Source organism: Diachasmimorpha longicaudata, chromosome 9 (genome assembly GCF_034640455.1).
Source record: "Diachasmimorpha longicaudata isolate KC_UGA_2023 chromosome 9, iyDiaLong2, whole genome shotgun sequence".
Taxonomy (NCBI): Eukaryota; Metazoa; Arthropoda; class Insecta; order Hymenoptera; family Braconidae; genus Diachasmimorpha; species Diachasmimorpha longicaudata.
In genome coordinates, this window is record NC_087233.1 from 3510752 (window position 1) to 3534930 (window position 24179).

A 24179-nucleotide genomic window follows, 5' to 3' on the forward strand; every position below is an offset into this window, starting at 1 on the left:
ATTAAATTCTTACTTTGCACTCGTTGCAGCACGGACCTGATGCACACTCGGCTTCGGCCTTGAGCTTGCAAGTTATTGGATCACAACAGGGATCGATATCGGGACAATCATCGAGTGTACCACAATCACATTCTTCATCGGCATCAATGACCCTGTTACCGCATAATCTAGTCTCCAACTGGAAATTCAGTAATTTTAAGTGAATCCTCGGGACATTCTCTGGGTACAAATAAGGACTTGACAGTGATAAATCAACAAGTATATTCTCACCTCGTTTGGCTTGTTAAACAGACAAATACCGTGTGCTGCTTTCAAAGCCTCCTCATAATCGGCTTTGCTGCACTCCGAGAATTTGTAGGGCTGAACATTGTCAGCACCTACTATCGACTGGGCCATGATACACCCGTGCCAATCACGACAGTAGCAATTTTCTCCTATTTTTAGTGAACAGATCATAATAAATGGAAGATGTTTAGCGAATCGCATGTCATTAAATTTTCATATACTTTCGAATGTTTGTTTTACGTAATATTTTATTTATTATTCAACGATGTTCAATTGAATGTATTTTTCAACTGAGTTTTTCATTTCTGAATCAATTGACCATTTTCATCGCAATATTTTTATTTTATTTTTTATTCAACCGTTTTGTTAATGGATTTGTTTGTCTTCTCTTCAATTAAATAGGGAGCGAATATTCATTTCGAGAAAATTTAAAAAATTGTACAACGATATTCAATTGAATATATTTTTCAACTGAGTTTTTCATTTCTGAATCAATTGACGGTTTTCATCGCAATATTTTTATTTATTTTTTTTATTCAACCGTTTTTTTAATGGATTTGTTTGTCTTCTCTTCAATTAAATAGGAAGTGATAATTCATTTTGGGAAAATTTTAGAAATTATAATGGCTCCATTTCCTTAAAAAAGCGTTAATGTCGTAAACAAAAACCGGTCGTGGAAATATTTTTTGTTGTCGGACTGAGCTAGTGTTAACCCATGGTTGGCCGAGTGTTGGGCCTCTACTGCCGCCACTGGGCCCGTTTTTCATCTCACATGAGGGCACAAAGAATTAAAACCGTGAGGTCATACCGTCTCTCATCACCCAATTTAATTTATTAAAAAAAATTGAAGCGAATCATCAAAATATCCATTCGAATGTGAAAAATGAAAATACTCTAAATTCACTCACTTCCGTCGTCGTGCTGCATTCCAATATTGTGGCCGATCATGTGAGCCATTGTACCAGCAAGTAAATGTGGCTCATAAGTATTCAAATCTACACTAATACCCACTGATTTTGGACTGCAAACAGTGGCATGAGCAGCAACACCAGACTCACCACCCTGAAATGTCTCACCCCTGACGAAAAAAAAAAAATGTCACATTATTTTCCACCCCAACATGGGGAAAAGTAAAGGAAAAAAATAACGCCTGTTAATAGGTGAATAAAAATAGTAACACTTGGTGAAAATAAAAATAGGAGGTGATATTTGTCAAGGGGACGCCATTTCCTCTCGCTCGAGTTAAAGAGGGGAAACAACTCGACAGCTGCTTCTAGTCTCCCCACAACAACTCTAGACATTTCTGATCTTCTTCCTCTCATATTTGTCTTCATTTTATTTTTCTATTTGTCCTTTAGCGTTTCCCTTTTCGTTTCCCTTTCCGATGGCAAATTGATTTCCATGAAAAATAATAGTTTGGTGAATTAAATAAATACGTACGTCAGCATTTGAATCGTGTCCTGGGTGGATTTATACATTTTTCGAACGATGTAATCGTTGAAATTTTGTATTGCACGATTTATCTCCATTCCTGATTCTATTTGCGCCTGATTGCCGCCTGACCATGTCTCGATGTATACTACTGATACCCTTGTGTTTAACGTACGGAAGTACTAGTGGACAGGAAAATTATCGAATTAAATATGAGAAAAATTAGGAAAATTGTCAGCTTTCGAGAAATATTTCCTAATTTTTTTTTTTTGATAAATTAAATAACGTCTCACCAAATCTGCTATATTGGCGACTTGGATGGCATCGTGGACTACTTCTGCTCTGCTACTACCATTTCTCTTATCAAACTGTTAGATCAGGATGAAAATCGAGTTAATTATGGGACGATGAGGGCTACAGCAATTTAATTCCATCGATTAATAATTTTATTTTTCATAGAATATTTTTTTTGGGACCGAGACAAACAAAATAATCAACATTTTCACTTGATTTCCGATTGTTGGTAGTTTTTATAGGATTTGAAAAATTATTGGAGAAGAATAATCGGTTGGAAAAAATTGTTAACAAAAATCGAAGACGAAAAATTATGTCGGATTTATTTTTAGGTGATTAATGAATGTGAAATTACCATAGCTTTGTCGATGACCATGGCAGTTTCGATGTATTTTGTTGCCTCACGTACGTCTCGCTTGTATCGATCACCAATTGTCTCAGATAGGCCGAGTACATGCTTCTGTCGTCGGTTCTTCGTAAGACGACGTTCAATATTACTGGCGATGCCGCAGCCTTTGTTCGCTTTTGTTCGAGCCTCAAATATAACGTGAGGATGTCTCTGCTAAAGGAGAGGGTATGCATATAGATTGATTTACGATAACCTCCTTCATTTGCTGTTTCACAGCCTCGATGTGCTTTTTTGTCCTTCATTTTTCTCGTCGGAAGACATCAAACGCGAAACCACATTTTATTTTCAGAGAATAGAATTTGTTAAAATTATTTATTATTTTTTTCTCTGCACAGGGAATCAGTTTTAAGAAAAATTATGACTCCGGCCCGGGACCAATGGTGACCAGAAAAAAAATCCATCTGAGTTGACGAAAATTAACATAATTTTTGGGGAAGAAAAAAAAATTAGAAAATTAGAAAAATGAGAAAAAAAATGAGAAAAAATTAGAAAAGGAAAAATCCACTTTAAGCCCTTTACTGGCTGAGCTGCTCAGAATTTTTCCTGGCATTAAGATTTAATTTAATCAGAAATCTCGATAAATTTTACTTTGACAATTTTTTTTTTGTAACGAAGGGCTTGTGAATTTTTCCAATAATTTTACTACACTTTTTATAGAAAATTTTTTTCAGTTTCGCATTGGGTTCAGGGATGAGTGATATTTTTGAACAGTTTTAACTGACCGACAAGTCACCACCGTAGAACGGCTGAATGACGAAGGTCTCGTTGCCAAGATGAATGACACCGCTTACGCCGTTGCACGTGTGAAATGCCGCACTAGCACCTGGGTAATCTCTCACAGTGCCGTGATAATAGCAATGTTCAATTTCCTGAAGGGGAGAAAATTTGTAAAGAGAGCTTTCACGGGAAATTCAAAAAGAAAATAATTCACTGAGAGAAAATGTTTTTTTCCCCAAATGTTTGCTTCCAAGAATTCTTTATTTCTTCAGTTGATAAATTATCAGACGTGTATTATATTTATTTAAACAATTATGAATATTTAGAACTTTATGGAACTTTTTCTCTCCAAAAAATGAGTAATTTCTGACAAATTGATTTTTCTCTCATTTTATTAAATTAATTGAATTATTTCAATGAATCATTTTTTAATTTAATTAATTAAAAAGTCCGAGCTCTAATTCATTAGTTATTAATAATAAATAATTATTTAATTATTCACAATTAATTAGGGAATATTGGCAATGGATAAATTGAGTAAATATGATTATGAAAACAAATAATTCTCGATAGTCAATATTTCGATAAAAATAATTAATTTTCTGGGTGAATGAGGGACTAATTTATTACCTGCTTGGATACCTGCTCAGCATCGTGACTCAAAAAGTCCTTTTGCATGAGATTCGGTGCTAAAAGTTGTCTGAAATATGAGAAAAGATGGTGAAGAGATTTCCAACAATGGATCATTATCTTTCGAGAAGTTTTCCAGTGAGTGATGGATAGTATCGGATAAATGGTGATGTATCTGTTTCAGATTTTTTGGTGGGAGATAAAATAATGTTGAATTAATGTGTGGAGAATGAATTGGGGCCATTTTTTTCAGGGGTCAATGACGCGTTTCAAGAGTTTTTAAATTTCTTGTTCGGAAATTAATTTTTTTTTAATGACAGTTGTACTTACGTATTTAATTCTAAGTCTAGGCGGAATTTGTGGTTGAAGGCTTTGATCAAGAGGGATGTACGGTGAAAGTGTTTCCCGGCCTGTGAATGGAAAGAGGGACAATTGAGTAATTATAATAAATCAGGGGGTGGGGGGTGGGAATAATTTTTTTATTGTGAAAGGACAGGTGCAGTTGGATTCTCGGATTTGGGCAGTTTAATTTAATTTTTGAATTGATTGCGCATGTTTAAAAAAATTGTTTTATTATGATAATAAATTGGGGAATAAATTTTTAATGACGGGTTGAAGTTTGATAATGACTGTAGACATTAAATATTATTTTTGATGGAATTTTTAACGAATTGACAGGTTGGGGATTATTTTTGGAAGAAATACTCACTCTCGATCTTCCTCTCGCATTTTGATAGCTGTCCGAGTAGCCACTTCTCTGTGGATACTGTTTATTTAAACAAACATATACTTCAAATATATTTACTAATATAAATACTGTTTATAGAATATTTCTTCAAGAAAATTTTGAATATTTTAATATTTAATATTTAGTACTTCTTCAATCGTCAATATTTTCTCATCAAATTAAATAACTTCTGAAGTTGTCTCGTTTTAAAAAATCCTGAAGATAAATATTCCAAATCAAGAAGAAAATGAAATTTGAAAAAACCTGTGAAAATTAAATTTTTAGACGTACGACAATTGTTATAATTTTTAAATGATTGTTAGAGTTTCCATGTTTTTATTTTTCCAGATTTTTTAATCAAAACTAATTAATTTTGATTTTATTAATTGTTTGTCATTTTTTTTCTGGTAAATTTCCTTGAACTTTTTGATTTGTGTCAACAGAAAAAATAGCGAATTTTTCAGTCTTTTTTCTGAAATTATTGACGATTGAAAATGACGCGGTTCTCGCCATATTTATTCTTGTCGTTTTCGCACAAGTGCTCTCACCTTCGGAAAGCCTGCCTCTCTCGTGGATATCCCCATTTTCTCGTGGTGCCGCAACTGCACCGGATAAATAATCTGGTAATTGTGAGCACCAATATCGCGTACTAACTCCTGATTCTGACGATACTCTCGCAACAGTCGTTCAACCTCGCCTAGAAATTATTATTTCATAATAATAATGAAAATGAGAGACTAAATTATTAAGGTTGTTGTCGTGTAAAATATTTAATCGAGTTTTCGGTCAAATTTCTGTCAAATAGTTTCGAAAAGTAGTTGCCAGAGTATCATTTTCTGTTTGAAATTGTCCCTTTGAAAATTGAGACAGAAATTTTTAAAATTTTGGTGATTTTTTAGGTTTAATGAGAGCCTTGTGGATTAGAATTTATTAAAAGTTAATCATTCGATAGGTTTTCTCGTTAAAATTGTTGGAGGTAGAAGTTGCATCGTTGAATATAGCCAAAAATAATTAAATCAATTGACTGTTTTGTTTTCATGGAATAATTACTGAAGATTCATAAATTTAATTGAGAATATTTACAATAGAAAATAGATAGTTATAGTTTAGCTGTTGGTAAACAATGCTATCTATCAAATGTGACTTTATACTGTCAAAAAATAGTAGTTCAATCTCGGCGATTTTACAGCGAATTAATTTTTTACAGAGACTGTCCTTAAGGGTGACGTGTAATATATTTACTCGACAGTTTTTGTTTTAATTTTAACGGTAAACAGTACCGAAGAATAACTATAAAAGTATCACTTTTTGTTTGGAATTGTTCGTTTTAAAATTGAGACAGAAATTTTTGAAATTCGGTCAACTTTTCAGTTTCAAAAAGAGCCTCGTGGATTAGAATTTTTTTAAAGTTAATGTCGCGATAGTTTTTCACATAAAAATTATTTGGGTCTAGAAGTCATATCGTTGAATGTAGCCAAAAGTAATTAAATCAATTGGCTGTTTTGTCGTCGAGGAATAATTAGAAAAAAATTGTAAATTTACATAATTAAGATTAGTGGCAATGGAAAATATGTAGTCCTATTAAGTGAGACTCGGACGTTTTACGGCGCATTAACTTTTTAGAGAGACTGACGCGCGACAACAACCTTAAGTAGAATATTTCGTGAATAATTTTTCACGCTCAGCGAGTCCCTGAGGTACGTAATGTTCTTTTCTCATTCTCGGGATGATACCGCAGAGGCATCAAACTCAAACGATTCGTTAGTGACTTGGCCCCATTTTAACCCTCCTTCTTTTTTATTTGCAAAATGAACAGCCGGGGATGAAAGTTGGCACATTCTGGCGGACCTTCGGAGGGTCTTTCACTCCCCAAAGGAAAAATTTTCACCCTCAAATCCCTCTCACCCTCTATCAGTTTTCTTTTATCATTATTGCGATGAGTGGCGGGAGGGGATCATCGATCGATCGGTAGTGTTGCCTTTGATCGGGCCGCGAGATATCGAATCCCCAGTGCTGGGAAATTTTTTACGTGCGTGGGATACTTCTGGTAAATTGTTTTTTTTTTTTATCGTAAACGGTAAATTTACAATCGCTCGAAATTAAACTTATGAAATTTGTGGGGCGGGGTTTACCGTCAGAAAATGGCTCTTAAAATTTGAAATGAGGCGTTCCGATAGTTCCCCACCGACGGATAATTTAATGGAAATTTTTGGTGATTTTGTGTTTAAAGAAATTTCATTTTTAGGAGATTCAAAATTTCTGGAAGTCGTGAAAATTCAAGGACATCTCTTATTTAAATTGAAATAAAATTTTACCGGGTCTCAAAAGATATCATAAGATATGTTCAAATGGTCTCTCTATGTATGTAGGTGTGTGGATTAAAAACAAATTTTTTTGCATAAAAAACATTAGAATTTTGTGTAAATTCTTCGAAATAACTTTCTCAAATTTTCCGCATAATTAATTATGGGGGAAAAATGTTGTCCTTGCGCCCTAAGACATACAAATATGAGGCAATTCTCATAACGATTTACAAAATGGCACAATAAAAAAAAACAAGAATAATAAAACGAAAATTTCGAAAATAGGAAACGAATTCACTAACGAAGTGGTAAAACGAAAGTGACTCATCCGTGAATCCAGTTTTTGAGCAATATCGCTTAATCTAATCGAGATAGCAAAATTTTTGTAATAACATTTGTTGTAGACCTCAATTCACTCAATAAAAGAAGTCATGATAAAATTTCACCTATCTCCCTTAGATTTCGAAATATTTATCAAAAACCGATAACACAAAATTTCAGTACTGAAATGGGAACCTGACATCATTTGCCTCGCGTCGCAGTCAACATTTTCATGACTATCTCTGCATCTAAGACAGATAGCGACATTTTTGTCATGACATTTGTTATAGAACTCTTCTCGCTGCATAAAAAAAGTCAGAGTAAAAATTTTGCCAGCTCCCGTAGATTTCGAGATATTCGCTAAAAACCGGTTAAAGTGTCTTATTTCCTCTCACCACTTCGCTAATGCAATTAAAATAATTAAAAAAATAAACAAAAATAAACAAAAATTGCGTTTTGATAGTTAAATAAAAATTGGGAAGTGGACTCTCTTTGGAGGAAGCCAAATCAAATGAAGATATTTATCTATCAGTGGTGACCCATTGACATGAAATTGCATGACCCTGAGAGTGGATTTTGTAAAGACCCTTTCCAAGTCGATTGACTCACCCGATCGGTCCTGTACACTAAAAATATAGTGTCGGGGAATTGGTGTAGGGGTCGCAGTGTCGAGTGTCGTCGACATTAATCACTCCCTGCCGTTTACCTTCTTTTGGCCTTTTTTTTTTATCTAGTCGATAAGAGGGACAATATATCTTGTGGGGTCCACCTTTGAAAGGCCCGAGGGCCATTGCAGTCTCTGGCATTCCTATGTACTCGACATCCGGACAGATTTTGCCACGATCATACGGCACTTTATGGAGAGGGGACGATTGATCTCAAAACCATAGGGGGAAGAAACAGAGTGAGAGAAGAGAACGATAATCTCATCGAGTGTTTGCTCTCGAAATTGAGGGCTCGGGGAGAAACACGACTACCCGACAGCATAAAACAACTTTGAATTTTACCGTTGAGAGGGGGAACAGACGAATCAATAGATGAGTGAAATTGATGGGATGAGTCAGGTTTTTTTTTTAAATCAGCTTTCAATCCGATCGGATGGCGGATCATTTTGGAGTTCGATAACTCGAGATGTTTTTCGATATTGAGGAGAATAATGGAGGGGTTTATTAAAATGGAGATGAAATAAATTTAAAGGGGGAAAACTTCTAGAGAGTTGGCAGGATTTTTTTTGGAAATTGTAGATTTTTTGAAATTTTTTTGGATTTAGAAAAAATTAATTTAATTATTGTTGGTGGGAATTGTTTAGTTTTGTTTAGTGTGAATGTACTAAATGGTTTTATGTTTTTTTCATTTTTTTTTAAGGAACAGAAAATTTTTTTAGTGTAGTAAACTTTTTTTTAATTTTGACAAAATTTGAGGAATTTGTAGAACATTCGCGGAAAGTCTCGAGATTGTCTGAGAATTTTCACACGTTTTTTAGTTTTTTGGGAGGAATTGCAGGATTTTTAAAAATATTTTCATCTTTTTAATTTATGAGAAAAAAATTAGTTAATTAAAAAAATTTAATTTGATGTCAAACATTGTGATCAAATAAAGTATTTATTTAATTTGTTAAAAAAAGGAAGAAATTTCGAGAACTTTCAAGGAAGTTCGGGGAATTTTCTCAAAGTCTCCCTAGAATTTCCAAAAGTTTTCAGTAAATTTCCAAATTTTCCAAAATGCTTTCATCTTTATAGTTCATATTAAAGAAATTCTTCAATCAAATAATTTAATTTAATATCAAACATTTTTCAAAACTAAAAGTGTTTAATAATTAAAAAAAAATCTACGAAATTCCTAGCCCTTCCACAAACTTCCCAGAAATTTCTCAAAACTTCCCCCAAAATTTCCGAACTTTTCGAGAAACTACACAATTTTCAAAAACACCTATATCTCTCCCTGCATACCTCCCATCACAGAACTTCTCTAACCAACCACTTCAATTCACGATCAACCAAATTTTTTTCAAACCCAAAACCCTTTCCTCAACTCCTGCAAAAATCCCCAAACTTCCTTGAAATTTCCAGAACTTCCGTCGACGTTCCCTGGATCTTCCGACAATTTTTGGACTTCTCATTCGCTGCCAGCCCTCCCAGCCACCCCTGCTGCCACTGAACAAGACATCGATAAATTCTGAAGTCCCTCAAGAACAATAATTCAAAATGCCAGGATGGGTTCAACCAGCGTGCGAAGAAAACACGAATGGTAGAAGTGAAATGAAGGAAAAACGGGTTGTTACAAATCTTCAAAGCGGAGAATCGTGACGACCCACATCTTCTCGGTGCAAATAGCTCCTCCAGTGTTTCTGTATTTTTCCCATACATGTACCCTGTACATAATGTGTTGCGCAGAGTGGAGAATATGTGGTGCCCGCTAGGTGCGGAGAAAAAGGGCGCGGGGACGGTTGGGTTGGGTGAGGAGGATGAGGAGGGGGGGGGGGGGGGCGGAAGGGAGGGAATGTAGCCAGAAGGCAATATGGGGTGCGGGTTATGCGCATGTAAAAGCAGACGAAGACTAGTTACGAGTCTCGAGTTCTCTTTTTTACTCCTTTCGCGTCTTCTTTCAGCTACTTCTACTACTTTTTTTTTTTATATATTTTTTTTTATTTTCCTTGAACATTTTTTTTTTTTTTTACCTTATCCCTTTATTTTTCTTTTACTCACCGGCGGGAGTCTCTTCATTCCAAAAGGAATCGTCCAAGGTATAGTCGGCCTCTGTAACAGAAAAATAAAGACGTAAAGAAAAAGAAGAGAAATGAGAAAAAAGTTGAGAGATTATTGATCGAACGGTCCTTTTATAGGTTCGTGGGGGTCTCGCTGTTATCAATAACATTTTTCGAGCTCGGCTATTGTCATTTTTGAAGATTAATTTTTCACTCCCTTCATTGTACTCGTGAGGGAGTTTTTTAAATTACGTGCGGGTTTCGTAATCTGACAGTCAGAATAATATTCGGTGAAAATGAGGAATATTTAGGGATTTTCAGGAGAAAGTTTCAGGGAAAGGACACGGGAATAAATTTTAGGGAGAAATTAAAGCTCTAGGGGGTGAAAGAAGGGACGAAGGTTAGTTTTATCACAAAAATTAGCTTTTTAATTCTCATTTCTACTGTAAAACTTGTCCGGAAAAATTGTTGAGTGTCAATTTTTATCCAAAATTTATTTTCCTGAATGGAAGGGTCAGTCAAAAAATTCCGTAACTTTTCCGTAATTTTTACTGAACACTAGTTTTGAACGGAAGATTACGAAAGGGGTAGAATTTTTCTCCCCATACGGCGCCATTGGTAACTTCAATTTACATTTTGGGAAAATTTAACCCCATAAATTTGCTACCAAATTTCGACAGTTTAGTCGGAAAAGGGTGAATCTCACACCTCGACAACTCGCAACTGATGAAACGCCGGCTGGTACACTTGGCATGCAGACCCTCTTCTGAATAATCATCCCCGCCCCCCGGCCACTCTTTTTTTTTCTCTTCACGTCGGCTTTTTTCTCACCTCGAACGTTCTGGCACGTGATGGGAATTTCTCACTCATACTTCTCACACCCTGGCCAACTGCTCACCAATACCACAACTTTATTTTATGATTCTTTTCTGCAGTCTAACCTCTCATGTGGAAAAGCTCATCGGAAAGGGTTTCTCAAAAAATGGCGGGTGGAAAGGGCGTAGTGCATCAAATTCATAAAAATTCAATTGCTGGATCTTTTTGACTTTTCGTGTAAATGAAAACAAGGGAAACTAAAAATGTTTTTTGGAATGGGAAACAAGAAAGATTAGACATTTGTTTATTTAGGGAGGAGTTATCTAATTTATTTAATTTATAACATTTCGATTGTTGTTTTATCTTATTCATCTCTCAGCAATTAAATCAAATCATTCGAAATTGGGAACGTATTTTTTATAAGAGAAAACAAAAAAAGCTCAGACATTTTTTTATTTAGAGATGAGTTATCTAATTTATCTAATTTATAACATTTCAATAGTTGTTTTATCTCATTCATCTCTCAGCAATTACCTCAAATCATTCAAAATTGAGAAAGTATTTTTTATAAGAGAGAACAAAAAAAGCTCAGATTTTTTTTTATTCAGGGACGAGTTATCTAATCTATGAAACATACAACATTTCAATTGTTGTAACTCATTAACCTCTTAGCAATCACCTCAAATCACATGAACCTGAGAAAGTATTTTTTATAAGAGAGAAAAAAAAGTTCAGACATTTTTTTATTTAGAAACGAGTTATCTAATCTATCAAATTTATAGTATTTCAATTATTGTAACTCATTCACCTCTGAGCACTCACCTCAAATCCCCCGAAACTGAGAAAGTATTTTTTATAAAAGAGAAAAAAAAGCTCACATTCTTTTTATTTAGAGACGAGTTATCTAATCTATCAAATGTATAACATTTCAATAATTGTGTTCACCCCATTCACCACTCAGCAATCACTTCAAAGCCCCCCAAATTCAGACACTATTATTGACACTAAAATAAAAAAACCCCGAACAGGTCATTTAATTCATCAAATTTCTAACTCTCCTCTATCTTACCACATCCACCTCTCAATAATTACCCCAAAGAAACTCAACCTACAAAACTTTTCTTAAAAAAACGAAAAAAAACTCATTTGCACGTCTCGTCATCCAACTCCTCAAATTTCGAAAATTTCAACCCCTATATCTTCCGCTACATATCCACAACTATTCAAGTAATTCTCCCGATAATGAAATTGGAACTGAAAAAAATAACAAAACAAATCGATACACACTCTCCCTCTCTCTCTCTTATGTGTGAGGAAAAGTTGACGGGAAAGTTTCATTAGTGCGACGGGGAGAATCGCTTTTTCCACCCCTTTTTTTTCTCTCCATCTCTGTACTCGAGTAACGAAAGTTTTTCATCTAGAGATCGTCTCCGTGATTTATGAAACATGATTTTACGGGCTCCGCTGTGAAAATGGACGAGCCATACCCACCTCCCCCCTCCCCCCGACATTTGATCAAATTTTGGCAAAAGCTCGTCAATACCCGGGTGTTGACGAGAAGACACGGAGGGGGATCGATACCGGATTAATTACGCTGAGCGAGAGAGCAAGCGTAATGATGCCGCGATTGCGTGATGGACATTGTCATCTAATTATCTGATTTTTTCCCTCCCCCCCACATTTTCTTTCAACCTCTCCTGTTGACTTTGATGGTGGATTAATGAAGGGCGAACAGATGTAGCTAATGTTCCGGGCTTTTCACCCTGAAAAATCGTTTTTTTTTTTCTTCTAATGGCGCACTAACGCATGGTAATGCCGGGGGTTGTGTCTTCATTCAACAAAAATAAAGAGTTCTGTTATCTCGGGGTGAAACTAGCGGCTCAATCCATCTGAATATGGAGATAAAGAACACACTGAGCATCATCCCCTGGGGGGGGGGGGGAGAGGATAAATAAAACTAATGCACGCGAGAAAAAAAAAAAAATGACACAGATCTAAGATTCATCCCCAAGGGGAGAGGATGAAAGTGGCTTGATTAATTGCTCGGCTCGACACCCTTTGTTCATTTCGTCTGTGAATAATAGCCACCGCCCTCCTACCCCCCCCCCTCCCCGCCCTCCTCGTCGCCCGCTCCACCCTCAGACGTTCAACCCCTTTCGCCGGTGTGTTGAGGCTTATCGGGTCACGTTTCATTCTCCTCAAAGATCGAGAGATAAAGATTGAATGTTGGTAGCGTTCGTCGATTATTATTGTTTTTCCTCGCACAACAGTATCATTTATTTATTTATTTATTTTGCGGAATTTTTAGATGGTTTTTTATCACGCAACGTAGCAACAATCCAAGAGATGAGCTGAGTCGTAATATTCTTTCTACCGGTGAGCTATATTTTTGGATAGAAATCTTTTCAGTTAGTGGGAGTTTGAGGGGATGGAGAGATACATTCTTATTTCTTTATGGGGGAGAAATATTTTTGGGGACAATCCGGAAAATTATGGGGCGTAATATGAGAAGAGTGGGGTTTTTTTTTTTAAATGGATGAAAGAGTGTGTGGATGCTGGGATTTTTGGGGGAGGTGAGGGGAAATAGAGAGTTGGAATGGAAAGTCTCAGGAAGTTTTCTCATTTTTTAGTGATTTTTGGGGGGTTATTTGCTGGAATGGAATTTAAATTTTTTGGAGATGAAATTTGGTGAAATTCTGAAGGAGAGATTTTTACTGGTTTGAAGTTTCTGAGGAATGTTGGGGAAATTGGGAAATTCTAGTGCATAAATATGAAGAAAATGGTTTTTTTTTCAACACTTGGAAAAATTTTTTGTTTCAGAGTTTTGTTTCAGAAAAAATTCAGGGAAATCGAGAAGTTAAGGGGAGATTTCCATGAATTTTTCTGGAATAATGTCCGGGAACAAAATTATAAATTTTTGGAGATGAAATTTCTCAAAATTTTTTGTTGACATTTTGTCATCAATTTCCCATAAATATTTTCAGGGAAAATCGAGAAATTTAAGCACATAAATATGAATAGAACCGCAGGGTTTATCAAAAGTTGAAAAAATTACAGTTCCAAAAATCTTTTTAGAAAAATTCCCAGAAAATCGAAAATTACGAGTAAATTCCCCTGAATTTCCCTGGAATAATTTGATAAATTTTCGATTTTCTGGGCATTTTCCTAAAAAGATTTCTAGGAAAATCCTAAAAAGATTTTTAGGAAAATCCCTGGAAGTCCCTGGAAAAATTTGATAAACCTCCTATGATTTGACATCATAGGAGGGAAGTTTATATAGCGTTCCACATCTTTGTTGTGACGTCAAAGGAGTCGTTGGAGAGGATTTGGATGAGGTAGGAAGAGGAACAGGATAATTCTCCATATAATTTTTGCAAGAAAAATTACTGAAAAAATGGATAGTCCAGACCGGGAAATTTATCAAATTTTTCCAGATGAAATTTCTCGAAACTCTCGTCGACAATTTCCCCAAAACCCCCTCGACGTTCACAACAAATTCCCCCTTGAAAATTGTTAATTAACAACATCAAGAATTTTTTGTTTCAGCGATACAATTATTTTCAAAGATTCACCTCCCGGAGATGTTGAAAAATCTTCCTTTAAATATCAGCTTCACTGGGAGCAACGAAACTATCATCTCATTACCCCCTTCCCTTTACCCCCTGGTAACATAAAAACAAAATGGACACACCCTCTCGCTGAGAAAAACGGGTAAAAGTGCCACCAAAATGTTATAGCCCTAATGTTGAGTGGGGTTGATGTACAAAAATGCAGACTGAGTGGCTTTTTCAAGTGTATAGCCCTGTGGCACGCCATCTCCCAAGGGCCCAGTTGTCCGTTTTATACCATGGGGCTCTTCAAACAATGTTTGGAAATGCTGGGGAGTCAGTCGACAAGACGCACGAGGGCTGAATTTTTATTCTCCTCTTTGTCTATATGTCCTGGCTCAGGGTGTACGTAATTTCGCCTCATTTCTTTGACCCCAATACGACGCAGAATAAAAACAAGCGGATGATTGGATTTTTTCTAAATGGCTCTAAATGATGTTCCTGAGTAATTAACGATGCCCTTCCGGATTAATTATCCATTGTTTTTATGTTTATTTCACTATTTCGAGAGAGTGAAAATTTAGAAAAAGGAAATGGGAAAATTTTTAAGTTTTTCAATAATTTTTTTTCTATTTTAATTGGAGGGAGTAATTTTTTTGATGATTTAGAACAATTGAGCGGTTTTTAAACAATACAGTGAATGGAGATTTGCGCAATTTTTTTGTTCGTTGATAATTTCAAGATTTCTTATACGAAATTTTTGAAAATTCGAATTTTTTTTAAATGAACGTTTACATCTGATTATTTTTCCCATCCAAATCTTGGCCAATAGGATTGCACCATTCGACGTTATTTTGTATAGTCAACACGGTATTTCAGCGGATATTCTTGAAAATTTCACTGGAAATTTTGCATGTTGATATATATAAAAAAAAACAAATGTTGAAGTAACCCTCAATTGTATCTGACAGATTAAATGGCAACTCGTTGAAAATTATGTCTCATGGTGCAATTCTATCGGCCAAGATTTGGATGCAAAAAATAATCCCCCGAATACCACTCGAACTTCGAAATTATCTGATATTTCCCTCAAGGTTCCCTGCAAACAAATAAGCTCGTCAAGTTTTCCAGAAAAATCACTCGCGCTTCGCGCTCGTGATTTTTAAACTGGAAAACTTGACACGTTCATTTGTTTGCAACGAACCTATCGGGAAATATCCGATAATTTCGGAGCTCTTGTGGTATTACATGCGATAATTTTTTTAATTTTTCAAAAGATTAAAAACTGAAAAATCGCCTGAATTTTGACGTTTTTATTTTCACTTGAAGTTGAATAATTTCCCCGATAACTCGGGGCGTTAAAAATTCATAGAATATTCAAATAAAGTAATTACCAAAACCGATGGAAAAGTTCCATAAATTATTAGTCTCAAAATATCAATATTTTTCCTCAAAAATTTCCACATGAACTCACCCCTGTCCAAAAATCCATAAAATTAAATTTTTACTGACTGAAAATTCGCTCAACAATTAAATCTTCCCTAACAATCTGATCATCCCCACCCCAAACACGACCCCATAAATTCCCTAAAATTTTCGGTCGATTAAAAATGAATTAAAAAAATTTTCCCAATTTTTCGATTTTCATTTTCCCCTAATTCCCACCTGAATAATTTCCGCGGTAAATCCGGGCCTCAAAAATCCTGGAATATTCAAATAAATGGGTCGCCAACCGCGCCCAAAATCACCCCCAAATAAACACCAAAAAATATCAACATTTTTCAACCCACAAAAATCAGCACTAAATTGCCAGTTTAAATCAGCCCTCGATCACAAATATTCCACTGTAAAGCAAATAATTAATTAATAAAAAATTATCTTTTGCTTGCGTACGAGGGAGAGAATAATACCATTAAGAAGATGATGGTATATAATCACCAAGGTTCATTTCTTCCTATACAATATTTCTTCGTTGTTGTACGGGTGAAGTGAGCGAAGAGATAAAGAAAACTGCCAGTCACGCAATTGATTCGCTATTCATGGCTTCGCCTGATTGCTCAAGGGGTGGGAGGGACCGAGGGTGGGATCGAGGGGAACCAGAGGGGCAGGGGGGATGGGGGGTGGATTAATCAAGAGTATCTATACGCTATAAATATTTATCACAACTGAAATGACTTACGAAATGAAGACAAAATATTGGCATTTTGTTAACACGATGAGTCTGCAATGGGAAATTTTCATGAAAAAAAAAAATATTTCGTAACATTATTTCAAGGAAAATTCCCATTCATTTGGGGGAAATGCAGTGCTCTGGCTTTTACTCATCGCTGAGATAATTATACCATCAAATACATCAGTAACATCTTACTCACGTTGGAATGGGATTTTGTTGGGGGGAACGAGAGCGATCAGTGAATTATCATTATCACGATAAGGACAGCATTGGGAATAGCTCATGGACAATGGAAGACTGTTGTCCGGATTTTCCCTGCTCTAACTCTCATTTCCCGGATTAATCAATGAATCGACCTTGTGTAACCAACCCCGGGATTGCCCGTTGGTTCTATCATGAACTCGTGTCCATGACCAGACGTCATCCAGTCCCAGCCAGTTCTCGTTTTTTTTTTATCCTGGAAAAAGTCACATTAGGGGGGGGGGATATTTTTTTTTAAATCCCAGCTCGGGTAGGGGGAGATTTTTTTTGGTTTGTTTGTTCAGTCGATTTTTTGGCGCAAAAGCCCGGGAATTTCTCGCTGGATTTGTCGGGAAAATTTACGGGGAGAGAGAAGTTCAAGGAAAATTTGAGGAAAAATGATTTTTAAGGCGATTTGCGATTGACTACAATTATAATTATTCGTGGAATCAACGATTTTATTTATGCACTAAATTTATAATTTATTTAGTTGGAAATAAAATGATTAATTCTACGAATTATGCAGTAACTTTTCCCGGCGATTGAGAAATTTTATGAGCTTTAAAATAATTGGAGAACGTTGATGAATTTTTCAGTTTTTAAGCACAAAAAAACGAGAATTTTCTGCGTAGAAATTTCTAAAGAAAATTTCGGTAAATTTATCGGCTTACCCCTAAATTTTCCCCGAACTTCAGTGAACATTTTCCCAAATTCTGAGAAATTTTAGCTCAACAGCAGTAAATTTTTCCGCACCCAAAGGATTTGAAATAAAAAAAAAAATCTCCCCATTTTCTCGTGGTTTCTTCAAAAATTTCCGAAAATCGTTTGTTTGTTTTCGCCATTTTATTAAATATTTCTTGCACATTGCAAATAAAACTGCGGGGTAAAAGCTCGCAGATTTTAGTAAAAGGATTGAGCAGCTGTAAAGCGCCTCGAATTGAATAACATATCAATTGAATTCCCTAAATGGCAACAGGTATCGCATTAAAAATTGGAGAAAGATCGGAACAAGGGGAGAGAAAGACAAGAGTTGTGAGGTGTAGAGGGTGGTAGAGCCATCGGCGTTGCATCCCGCACATCTCGCAGGTGCAGGGCGTGGTACCTTGTCGGGCAATATCGATTACAACCGGGGCGGTTGCGCGTTCACGTCTCAACACGTGGAGACGTGGACGCGGCCAGACTAAATTTGTGTTGCCCTATATTTCAACTTCGTACTCATCTGCCTCTCAAAGATTGATTGCTTTTCCTCCATCTCAACATCCCTTTCCCCTGTTGTGATGCTGTCGAGGTGGGAAAGGGGGGGTGGGGTAGTTTTCACCCCGTGGCGGAAACAAATTTGTCGGACACTACCGAACGATGTCAAACGTTGAGACGTATGGGGTGGCACGGCTGGAGGTCTCGGTCCGAGGGAGATCGTTTCGATGACAACCCTCGGTACCTTCACGTTCGTAGCCCTAATGAACCCGCGAATTTTCCCTCATCAGGTGATTTTTAGTTTTGTTTACGATGGTATCGCAATGTGGGGACAGAAATTTTTGGGGAAAATTCTGGTGCTGGTAGGGGAAGTTTATATGGGCAGAGATTTCGGAGAAATTCTGGTGGTGGAAGGGGAAATTTACGAGGAGAGATATTTGGGGGAAATATTCTGGTGCCAGCACTGGAGATTGACATGGAGATAATTTTTTGAGAAAAATTCTGGTGTGAAGAGTGGAGATGGACATGGAGATAATTTTTTGAAAAAAATTCTGGTGTTAGCATTGGGGATGGACATGGAGATAAATTTTTGAGGAAAAATTCTGGTGCTGACACTGGAAATTTACATGAAGAGAGATTTCTATGAAAAATTCTGGTGTCAGCACTGGAGATGGACATGGAGATAATTTTTTGAGAAAAATTCTGGTGCCAATACTGGAGATTGACATGGAGATAATTTTTTGAGGAAAATTCTGGTGTCACATTGGGGATTGACATGAAGATAATTTTTTGATAAAAAATCTCGTGTCAACACTAAAGATGGACATGGAGATATTTTTTTGAGAAAAATTCTGGTGCCAACACTGGAGATGGACATGGAGATAATTTTTCGAGAAAAATTCTGGTGTCAACACTGGAGATGGACATGGAAATGATTTTTTGAAAAAAATTCTGGTGCTGACACTGGAAATTTACATGAAGAGAGATATCGATGAAAAATTCTGGTGCCGTAGCTGCAAAGTTACGAGGAGATAAATCTTTTGGAAAAATTCTGGTGTTGGCACTGGAATAGAAGGACAAAAATTTTTGAAAGAAATTCTGGTACCGGCACTGAACATTTACATGGATAGAAATTTTTGAAAAAAATTCTGGTGCTGGCACTGGAACATATTGTAGACAGGAATTTCCGGGGAAAATTCTGGTGCCGGAATTGGAAACTTTATTAGTTCAAACCCAGATTTTTTCTGAATTGATGGGAAAATCGTGGAAAAATCCCCAAAAACTTGACCGAAAATCCTGAGATATTTTATTTCAATTCCAATTTTCTTGAGTACTCATACTACCATTTTCATAAACAATCTCTCACCGTGTAGCTCATGTCTTTCTTCCCCCAATTTTTATCCTGCAATGACGAATCATTTTCCGGTATTTCCCGGCTCCTGAGATACAAAAACTGCGATCTTATTTTTCCGAAGGACAATTTCCCATTTATCCTTCTTTTAAAACCAAAAATTCCCCTCCATCAACAACACTTTCATTTGTTAATTATTTTTCCCCTTCGTTCCGCCAAATTTCCCAATTTCCAACAATTTATCACAGACCAAATTGCAGACTTTGCAATTTGTTTTTAGAACAAAAAATTTCTCATCGTTCAACAATTGTTTATTTTCATTTCTTTGCTTTTAAAAAAATTGCGGAACGAATAGACCTTTCAGTTATATTCAAATTTAATTTTCTTCATTCACAGATTAAATTGCCCACCCTAATTAATACGTTTCTCTTTGATTGAATATTTTTATTGTATATCGTTCACTGACTGATGCCCTTTGAGGAGCAAAGGGAGGAGTCGATTACGCAGCCCAAGGCGACGACGTAACTCGTTAAAGCAACGGGTTCAAGTGGTTCCAATGTTCTAACTGAGAACACAGGGTCTTCTGTACTGGGATCTCCCTGAAATGGTTCACCACCCTCAGGAAGCTATTTCAGTTGTACATAGAGCGCCCTTGTATTAGGATAATTCACTGCAAGGGGAGGCTCTTGTAAGGCTGTTTGGGATTTCCGAATTTATCTTGTTTGTCGGCCACAAGGAACTACCGCTGGTCAAAGCAATGACTGGGGGTGATCTCCAGATACCTAAATGATTCTCTGTATGACTGGGAAAAATTCAATCAATTTTTCCAGAAAAAAAATTACAATTCGATTTAAAACGCAACCCTGAACACTCAAAAAAATAATCTTTCACCTCGAAATTTATTAAATAAACAAAACATAATATTTGATCTTAAATTGGGTCTTAAAAGTACATTAGGAGTTTCGGGATTTTCGAAGTGGGATTTGGATGTCTTAATTAAAATTTTTGAAAGAAAAAATTATGATTTAGTGAAGAAAAATAATTGTGATAGTTATAATATTGTGATTGTTATTAATTTCTAATAATGATGACATGTTTGAGAAGAGTTAATTAGTGGTTTTGATTTAGAATGAAATCGTGAACAGTCAAAAAATCTTATTTTAACTTGACATTTAGTGAATAAAAAAAAAATTGAGATTTGTAATTGAGATTTAAATTGGGTCTTACAATTGAATTAGGACTTTCGGAAGTCTCGATTTGGGACTTGAAGGTTTTTACTAAAATTTTCGATTGATTTCGTGAAGAACAATAATCGTGATGTTTATAATATTGGGATTATAATTAATTTCTAATACGAATGAGAGGTCTGATAGAAATTAATTATTGATTTTCAAAGTTTCATCGATTGTTTAGATATATTGTAAAAATTCCTGGGGTTAGACTGTCCAAAAGCTTCAATCAGAAACTTTGGAATATCAAATTAAGTCCCTGACAAATCTAACTTGAGCTAAAAAATCTCATTATAATTCTTTTCAAATTTAAAAATCGAAAAATCATTAAAGATAATTTTTTAATGGATTTATGCGAATATATATAGTCTTACAGTCATGTTTACTAATTCAATTATTATTTTCCATTTATAAAACTATTTGTCGACTCAGTCCTACAATTGACAAGTCGATAATGTCATTTCACAGATAAAAATCAACAATCGTAGAGACCGCAAACGGGTTCCGTTACCCATTAACTTTGTTATCGCACGACAGTCAGTGGAAAAAGTTATTTCCGTTGTAGTCAATCCCCAAAATCTCAAAGTCCGATCATCATACATAAAAAAATCCCACTCCTTTCTCCCCCTTCCAAACTACAATCCACCCTTCGCCAAATAAACCTAATTTTACTCCAGAACTTGAACACACGACATTCAAAAGTATCACATTCCGTCGGTAATGTACCGACCTCAGGGCGGACCTCCTGTGAACCCACGACCCCTTTCCCAACATTTAGCAAATTTCTATCAACTTCAAAACGCACAATCTCATCCAAAAAATCATAATTCTCCAACTGATTTTTTAAACTAAGGCCCATAAAAAATTTAACAAAATCTCTTCACCAAATATTCTTCAGGACAACGACCTTAAGGATAAAATTAATTATTATGTAGTTATCTGGAATCGAATAAAATTTAATCCGTTGAATAATATGAACTTATGACGTACAAAAATGTAAGCAGCCCTGAGATGAGGGAGTTATTATCGGCTTCCTGGTACGACTACCCGATACTCGGAAATCTTATTTTCCTTTTCATTCGAGTGGGGGAAAATGAGGTAAGAGTGACGTCAAACGCACGCCAAGGATTATGCGCTGTACCATTTTGACATATAAAGGAGAGAACAAATGATCTACCGTCGATAATCGTTTTATTATTATTATTATTATTGTTATTATTATTTTTTCTTATTTTTCGTATTATTTTCGTCGTCGATGTTATTGATGAATTCCGGATACTTTATCAGCGTCGATTTTCCACTGACACAGATTTTCAACTCGCAGATTCATTTCTCCCAGAGAAATGAGAAGCAGAGGGGAAAAGACGGAAAATGATGAAGAGGTGGAGAAAAAAAAAATATATGGGGATGACTCCCGAGAATTGTAGGAGATCGTCGAGATGTATCACGTGACCGATTCGGTGAGTCGATGGTGGTTGTAGGCGGAGGTACATGCCCCGGGGATTCCCAGAGAGAACTCCACCGGTCTGACACACCGGGCATTTTCTACTCATTCATTTCGCCTTTGGATAAAATAATATTTTGGGAACTGCTAGGTAGTCTTGTTAAGTTAATCATTTTGTAAGATGATTGTTGAGGAATATTTATGGATATTTTAAGGTTTTTGTGGTTTTTCAGTGATGGAAAATTGGTTTAAAAGGAAAAAAGTATTGTTCGAGTGAAATATTGGATTTTGAAGTTGGAGTGGGTTGGAAATATTCTATGGGAATTTAAATGTTGTTGTTATTTGTTTATTCAAGTTTTTATGGTATTGGAGAAATATTAATCATAGAGAATTTCACCTGTCTGACACAGCGGGGATTTTCTACTCATTCATTTTTCTTTCTGATGAAATAACGTTTTTGGAATCGTCAGGTAGTCTCAGTAAGTTAATCATTTTTTCAAATGATTTTTGAGGAATGTTGGTCGACATCTCAAGTCTTTTTCTGAATTTTGAGTTATGGAAAATTATTTTGAAAAAGGAACAAATTATAGTTTCAGCGAAAATCTGAATTTTAAAGTTGGAATGAATTGGAAATATTCCACCGGAATTGGAAAATTATTATTCTTGATCTATTCAACTTTATGATGTTCGAGAAATATTAGTCACCTTTTTTCATCTCTATATGTAATTTATAATTCAATCAAAATGATGTGCAAAAAACCGAAAATTCCAGTTGAAGAAAAAATCTTTAATTTTAACTTCGCAACCAGTCGGAAATATTCGTCGGGAATTTATTTATTCGTAAAAAAGTAGGGAATTTCATAAACAATTATCTGCCAATTAATTCGCATTGCCAATGACTCCCTCATTTTTACTGAATTAATGTCATCGTGTGGAGGAAAAAAATTCCATAAAAAATAATTCCGTAAAAACATGAAAAATTACATTTCGAAAGTTTATTCACCACGAAAAATCCCCATAATAATAATCATTATAATTTTCGGAGTGAACCGATAGATTCAAACTCGTAAAACAAAATAAAAATTCCTCTAAAATTTTTTCTGCAAATATATACATTTTCGTTGGACCTTACAATCACCACCAACAGCGGAATCTTAAATAAATAAACAAAAAATAATAATAACTCAATCAAGAGACCTGTAGTTGACTTGTACATGCGCTATTTTACGTCAATAGGACGGCAAATTTGCTGATTAATTCTAGCTGTTACCGAGTTACATTATAATACTGAAACGCCCCTTGTCGTATAGTTTGGAGTTTAATCAATGTTTATCGCAAATACACTTTGTCGTGGCTATAATACATAGCCAGAAGCCCAGGGATTTTGTATATTGATTGATTGAGGCTGATGGGCGGTGGTGGAGGGAGGGCGACAAGGCAGGGGGTTGGGGGGGGGGAGGGGGGTAGAGAGGTTTAGCGTATCGAGATTTCCAGGAATATCCAGTCGTTATACACCCGAGCGTGTGCAAGTCATTCACACAGCCGTCACTCCACCTCTCCGTCCATAATAAACCGGGTTTCTCGCTACAACAAGTGCACGCTCTATTACCTTTGGTTTCCAAAACCGAGGGTTGGGGGGTAATGAGAGTTAATGCTTATGACTTCTGCAATTACGCGGTTAAGAATTTTCAACGGTTTTTTATTTATGAATTTACAACTGAGGATCATTTTTTACTTGTGATTTTAATTATTATATAACTAGGGGGCTATGCCCCCCCCCCTGATTGTAGCACTTTTGAATTCCGGGGGGGGTAGGCAAGTCCACTAATAGCCCCCCCCCCCACTAGGGGGCTATGCCCCTCTCCCTAATTGCAGAGCTTTTCAATTTCCCGGAGGGGCGGGGGGAGTGAGGGGGGCAATTAGTGGACTTGCCCCCCCCCCTACTAGGGGTTATGCCCCCCTCCCCTAATTACAGCGCTTTTGAATTCCCTGGGAAGGCTTGCCCCCTCCCCACCCCGCTGTGCCCCCTCTTGCCATCCGTCTGTCATTTATTTTCACCTGTCAACCACCGGAGAGGGCTTCGCCCTCGCTCGCTTGTCCCTCTCCCCTCTTACCTGTCATCCGTATTTTTTTCACATACAGAGGAACACACGCCCCCTGCCCTAACAGGAGATGAGGAATGCCGACAGTCGGCCGACTGTCGGCCAGCATTGGCCAAATGTCGGCCCACTGTCGGCAATTACTCATCTCCTGCCAGGGCTGGCTTACTTGTCCCCCCCCCTCCCGCCCCTCTTGCCGTCCATCCGTCATGAATTTTGACACATAGGGGGGTGCGCCCCCTATTCAATTCAGTGACCAGCCGC

The 24179-nt window shown here is 36.3% G+C and overlaps 1 protein-coding gene across 20 annotated transcripts in view; it reads right to left on the reverse strand.

Annotated features, from left to right (window-relative positions):
• Mmd (mind-meld) overlaps positions 1-24179 on the reverse strand; it is a 55855-nt gene that overhangs the window by 14846 nt on the left and 16830 nt on the right. For 17 of the 20 annotated variants that reach the window (XM_064127429.1, XM_064127435.1, XM_064127443.1 and 14 more), the window contains 12 exons: positions 9823-9873; positions 5042-5190; positions 4476-4532; positions 4097-4176; positions 3767-3836; positions 3142-3288; positions 2366-2572; positions 2010-2084; positions 1726-1898; positions 1194-1363; positions 271-434; positions 14-178 (listed from right to left, as the gene is read on the reverse strand). In XM_064127429.1, coding sequence (XP_063983499.1) covers positions 14-178; positions 271-434; positions 1194-1363; positions 1726-1898; positions 2010-2084; positions 2366-2572; positions 3142-3288; positions 3767-3836; positions 4097-4176; positions 4476-4532; positions 5042-5190; positions 9823-9873 — 1508 coding nt within the window. The remainder of the gene's footprint in view (positions 1-13; positions 179-270; positions 435-1193; positions 1364-1725; positions 1899-2009; positions 2085-2365; positions 2573-3141; positions 3289-3766; positions 3837-4096; positions 4177-4475; positions 4533-5041; positions 5191-9822; positions 9874-24179) is intronic. The other 3 variants (XM_064127448.1, XM_064127430.1, XM_064127447.1) reach the window with 1 other exon arrangement.